The sequence below is a fragment of the Haliotis rubra genome, unplaced genomic scaffold (assembly GCF_003918875.1).
Source record: "Haliotis rubra isolate DU_JTF1 unplaced genomic scaffold, ASM391887v1 Scf36, whole genome shotgun sequence".
NCBI classification, from domain to species: domain Eukaryota; kingdom Metazoa; phylum Mollusca; class Gastropoda; order Lepetellida; family Haliotidae; genus Haliotis; species Haliotis rubra.
The window spans coordinates 1,195,098-1,201,097 of NW_025767035.1; the positions used below are offsets into that span (position 1 = coordinate 1,195,098).

The 6,000-nt window shown below is 37.5% G+C and overlaps 1 protein-coding gene across 2 annotated transcripts in view; it reads left to right on the plus strand.

Annotated features, from left to right (window-relative positions):
* Positions 1 to 5,668, plus strand: part of LOC124285427 (limbic system-associated membrane protein-like) — a 50,701-nt gene extending 45,033 nt beyond the window's left edge. Inside the window, exons 5-8 of one of the 2 annotated variants that reach the window (XM_046721649.1) lie at positions 191 to 319; positions 826 to 1,113; positions 1,598 to 1,885; positions 2,386 to 5,668. In XM_046721649.1, the coding sequence (XP_046577605.1) occupies positions 191 to 319; positions 826 to 1,113; positions 1,598 to 1,885; positions 2,386 to 2,498 (818 nt within the window). In that variant the 3' untranslated portion in view covers positions 2,499 to 5,668. The remainder of the gene's footprint in view (positions 1 to 190; positions 320 to 825; positions 1,114 to 1,597; positions 1,886 to 2,385) is intronic. The other variant, XM_046721650.1, reaches the window with a different exon arrangement.
* The last annotated feature ends 332 nt before the right edge of the window (positions 5,669 to 6,000 follow it).

Consider the following 6,000-nt stretch of genomic DNA (forward strand, 5'->3'; position numbering starts at 1 on the left):
GATAAAAAATATTACGTCGTGTTTTGTTTAATGGATGCAAATTGGTAAAGATGATTTTATTCTCTGTTATGGTATGCAGTCGTTGTAGCAGTTATATTAACTGGTTTATTAAACCTGATATATAGTGTTCGATATGTTGTACTTTACCGTTGATTGTTCTATCGATATGACATGTTTTGCTGTATTTTAGAGATCGGCATCAGCGGAGAAGTCCTCCTCATCCACAACGTCAGTCGGTACTGCGGTGGTAACTATGAATGCATCGCCTTCAACGGTGTACCGCCAGCCGTAAACAGGTTGATACGGATTTCGGTTGAATGTAAGTTTGTGATGAAAACTCTCGGGGCATTATTAAACACGGAACGTTGAAAGGACATTATTTTAGGTCTAAATCGTTCTTAAAAGTGATACACAAATCACTTTTAATTATCCATGATCAATTTGTAGCAAAACAGAACTGTTGGGTCTGAACTGTCAAATTTAATTGGTCCGTCTTTACTGACATTCACAGTGACATTTGTACGAAGGGTTACAATAATAATGTACAAATACACTATTTCAGTATGGCTGCATTTTATGAACAACGAACTTTCGTGGCGTTTTTGATCACCTCTGTTATATTGATTGAGGTGTTACTGATTAACTAGTAAACTATTCAAGTAGGCCTCAAGTCGTTTAATTTCAATAAAATAATGAATGGTCACGTGTCTCTTTGTTTGATTTACAGTTTAGCCTTTTATTAATACTGTCATCTTTGTAACTTTTCATGTTAATGATATTTTGTTATATTTACTTGAATACTATCACATTGTTGTTTTCAAACAGTTCCACCCGAGGTAAGCCTCCCTAACAAACGGATTGGTCAAGACGTCGGTCGAGAGACAATACTGGAGTGCAAGATCTCTGCCTACCCCCAGGCGATCAGTGTCTGGATGAGGAAGGGGGTGGTGATATCCAATGGTGGCAAGTACAGGGTGGAGATATATCATGAAGCGGAACATACAATGACCCTCAGTCTGAGGATCAGGAACCTGGAGGACACTGACTTTGGCAGTTACACGTGCATGTCTTCCAACTCAGTGGGGAAGGATGCTGAGAATATGATACTATATGGTGAGCTATGTTGATGAGGACGGTTTGGTAGTTGTAAATCTGGACTGTGGACAAGCTACGTACATACACGCATACATGCATACCTACATACATGAATACATACATACATACATACATACATACATACATACATACATACATACATACATACATACATACGTACGTACGTACGTACGTACGTACGTACATACATACATAATATACATACATACATACATACATACATACATACATACATACATTTTGGGACATGCAGTTCTTTCTCTGGAAGTTGAACGGAACAATCTTATTACTTTTCTCAAGTTGACACACACTCAAAAACTTCAGGCAAGCTCTCATATGAAAATGGTAGTGTGCCGTGCTCCACATGGCAGTAAATCATATTCTATCGTTGTTAATATTCCAAATGTTTGTTATAATTTAGAATGCATTTGAGAGTTAAGTACGTTTGACATGTTTGACGTGCGTTCGTTTTCTCCACCAGATTACTCAGCAAATCGAAAAACGACAGCAGCAACAACGTCAATAATTCCAACTACGACATCCCAAAGTTCATTTACAACGACAACTATTCCAATTATAACGTGGAACCCGCACGCAAGCCGTACGCCGGATGGGAAACCAGGAGATACAGTGGTCAACATCGTCACCAGGAAACCTACGCCGAGGCCAGATCAGAGGCCACAGTTAGATCCGGGTAACTCTCTTAAAGCCTACAACACTATCAACAACAATATGGCGACCCTGTGTACGGGTAGTCTGTTGCCTGTGTGTATGTATCCAACATATATATCGATACAATTAATATTTCATGGTTAAATGCAATAATTATTGTAGAGGATTGTCAAATATTTAGTTATGAATACACAATGCCGTTTGTGTTTGTTCGCAATGATACCAGAATATAAGCGACATCATCTCTTGCCAACTATTTTGATACATTATGGGCACAAGTTCACCATTTTCTTGTCATCACGTTATTTGTATTGACAGCGAGTTTCAAGCACCGTTTGACATTCATGATTATAACAATACCTCAATGGTCAGCTTCATTGTTGGATGATACTGGACGAGTTTACCATTCTAGAATGGCTTCCAAATGCCCCAAAGATACTAAATGTAGATTGAACCCAAATGTATTGGAATCAAGAAAAACACAAGGGTCATGGCGTATCAAATTACTGTTCCACCAGTTTGTAACTTTGGGGTCGAACAACCTCTTTTGACAAAGACTGTTATGATTTTAATGTCTGTACTTCTATTCTCTTGCAGGCGCTCCTGGTGGCCCAGTACAGTCTAAAACAGTCCAAGGACAGGCACATAAGAACATTTGCTCAACCAGTGTAGTTTTATGTGGATTAATATTTGTGTGGTTTCATAGCTGACTGTTTCTACGTCGTGTGAGGTATGTGCTATGCAAGTAAGGAATGGAGCTTTAATGCTAGCCTTGGTGAACCTGGGTTCAAAGTGATAGCACCGACATGGAACAGGAAGCACAGAGCACATAATCACAGAACATGTATCACCTACTGTGCAATTATGATTTATTATGGCTGTGTAAACTGAAAACAGTTTTAAGAGGAGGAAGTGTTTTCATAATCAAGACATGTCATTATGTGTTCTTCAAAACAGTCCTAATTACGTTTAGGAGGGACTCTTGGCTCATCACTCTCACATGTTCCTCAACATCCGTGAGCGAAAACAAAGACTTGTGTAATAACACGTGTACATATATTCTAATAAACCAAAAATCAAGGTGAACGTCAAAGTGCCAAGTTTTTTTTGTGTCCTATAACGGTATAAAGCTGACACTGTTTTCGAAAACAGGTTTAGCATTCCATGATGGCTACGACAAGAACTCGTGTAGAAATATTTCTTCAACACAGTAACTCACGGTGATGAATATCAACTATTCCATGAATGTTTCCACTCCAAGGCTTGAACGTGTGGATGTTCTATGGACAAATAGGGAATCTGTAAAGACGCATTGATGACATAATAATTAACAAACTCTGAGAAGACGAATCAAACAGTCATACCAGAAATGCACCAAATATTCATTGCAATTTGGCTTTAGATATCTGGGCATAGAGTGAACGTTTGTGTAAGGATTTTACGCAGCTCAGTATTACCAAATACCTTAGTTCCATAGACAAAAGCTATGACGCCAAAGAGCATCTTCAGGTGTTAATATGCTTCCTTGTTTATATTCTGGTTATGTAAATTCACGTGGAACTAACCACAATGTATATTTACCATGTGTTTGAGATGCATGCCTGTCAGTAGTGTACATTATCACATAACGCTCATTTTCTACTGCCAATATTGATTGATACGTTCAAGAAATGTGCTAATGAGAAAAGTACTCAGGGTTAAGCAATACTGGGTCCACTGCGGTCACATGTTTGATGGCGGAAGTCAAACCAAAGAGCGACTATGAAGAAATTCTTTCTTTTTCAGATATAAAGATCATGTGCACTGTTTCCAAGGAGATATTGTCCTTCACGATTACCATTAACGCTTCAAAGAATTATATTTGTTGTGTTGCAACTAGTGCCTCTTTTGTGGACAACAGCCATTCCTCAGCCCAGACGACCCAAAGATACATCTGCTAAGTTAGTTTAAGACATGCAGCACTTTGAATATATTGTCACCCTTCTATTACTGAGATTCCTTTATTGGGGCAATATATATTGACCGCGAACTTCACTCCTACTTCAGTCGTTACTGGTTGAGCAAGATCTGATGCGAGAACACCTTGTGTCGTCACTTTTACATAATTTTTCAAGAGTGTGTTTGGTTTGATTGTGATATTTTCATGCGAAAGATATACGAGTATGAACAGACCTCTTTGATTTATAGACGTCTTTGATTTATGGTGACACTAGGTGTTGCGTTTATCAGATATCTGCGACAGCGATTACCTTGTCAAGATGAAACGTTATGGATCAATCAGTTAATTACATTTACATTAATTTATTAAAACTAAACAAACATCAAAGACGATTAGTTTTCATTGCATTGCATTTCAGATTGTTGTTATTGTTTTAAGGGCAATCCTGACAAGGCCTACTGTTATATATATGTATACATACTGTACATAGGATAACTATGTCAGTTTTGGATTATGAGTCGGTGAATTGCGATATATCTTAGCCTGAAATGTCTTGACAAGCCTGTACATATTTTGTGACATTTAGATATTTGGCACTGTATATTTAAATTGCATATACATGTTTGTATATACGTGAGTGTGACAATGCGAGTTGATATTGTGTCGTATCTATATCCTTTGCAAATATAAGTTCGCTATATATTGCTGTGATAACATGTCTCTGCCTGTTTTCCAATGTAGGGTATCATTTAATCTCAAACGATAGTCAGTCACATACACTGATGTAGATTATTGGATGGCAGTATCATGGTGGCTCTAGGATAATCATGACAAAGTCATGAGTAGTATGTTTGTATAAGGATTTATGTTGCACTATGATATGAAGTATATTTATCATCCAAAACTTGTCTTCCACGGGAGATATCAGTTGGGTAAAATTAAGCTTCATGTCCGAGGCGATACTACGACAATGAAATTGCATCACAATACTTTGCAAACCACTGTTACGTCATCGGGTACCACGACATCACAATCAGCGACATCACGTAACAAAGGATTACTAGAATACAAAGGTATCACATGGAACAGTGAACATACTATCATTCGATTTTTTAGTTACTTCAAGGTGGATAGAAATATACAGGTTACTAAAATCCAGATGTGAAGGATACGTAGATGTACAAAAATCAGAAGGAAACGGGTATACATTGTTCAACTGGCCAGTTCAATTTGTCAAAGAACTTACATTGATACTGTCTTTATTACTAGTGTACAATGTGAAAGTAGCACAGATGCGATTTTAAAGACCTCGTATTTGGTCTGCGTATGATACCATTCTTTTTAAACGTAAAAAGTGTTCTTAACTTAAGGTGTTCATTTGTGTTATACCATTGCCCCGGTGTATGGTCATTTAGGGGTATAATAGAATACTACCAAACTTATTTATTTGTCTGTAAATAGAAAATTCCTTTACAGAAAACTTTCCTTGAGACACTTTTCCTTGTTACGAGTAGGGGGGCGGCGGGGTAGCCTAGTGGTTAAAGCGTCCGCAAGTCACGCCGAAGACCCGGGTTCGATTCCCCACATAGGTACAATGTGTGAAGCCCATTTCTCGTGTTCCCCGCCGTGATATTGTTGGAATATCGCTAAAAGCGGCGTAAAACTATACTCACTCACTGTTACCAGTAGGGTTCATGTTTACCGATCATGAAGAACTTATTTTTTTCATTTTACGTTTGACAGATGAAGACTTCAAACAAGGTAATGCTGTCATGTAAATACGATGCAGCTCTTTCCACAGTGTGCACGCAATGCGTTTTACTGTTGATGTTAACTTGCGGAAATTGAATTGTACATCGTTTTGCCATGATATCATATGATTATGCTGTATGTCATTACCATGCTCATGCAGTCATTTAGAATAAAACATTTTTGAACTTACATCTGTCTTACATTCTTTTTTTCACATGGAACATATGTCCTTAGTGGTATGTCTCACCATCGATTGGTTCAGAAAACAACAACCTTGTTGTATTTCAAAATATGATATTTATATTGGCAAATAGAAATGTAACTTACCATTAATTTGATCTGTAAGTTTTAAGAACGATTATTCTCCCTAAGATCTGGAGTACAAGGGAATACGATGTTCAATTAGTAAGTGAGGTTTATGTAAAGTTAACTTCGAATAACGAATAAAAGGATTTTTAATATGATGGTTAAACCTGAATTTCGAGACAGTCATCTCTTTGATATACATGTTTTTGTGGACA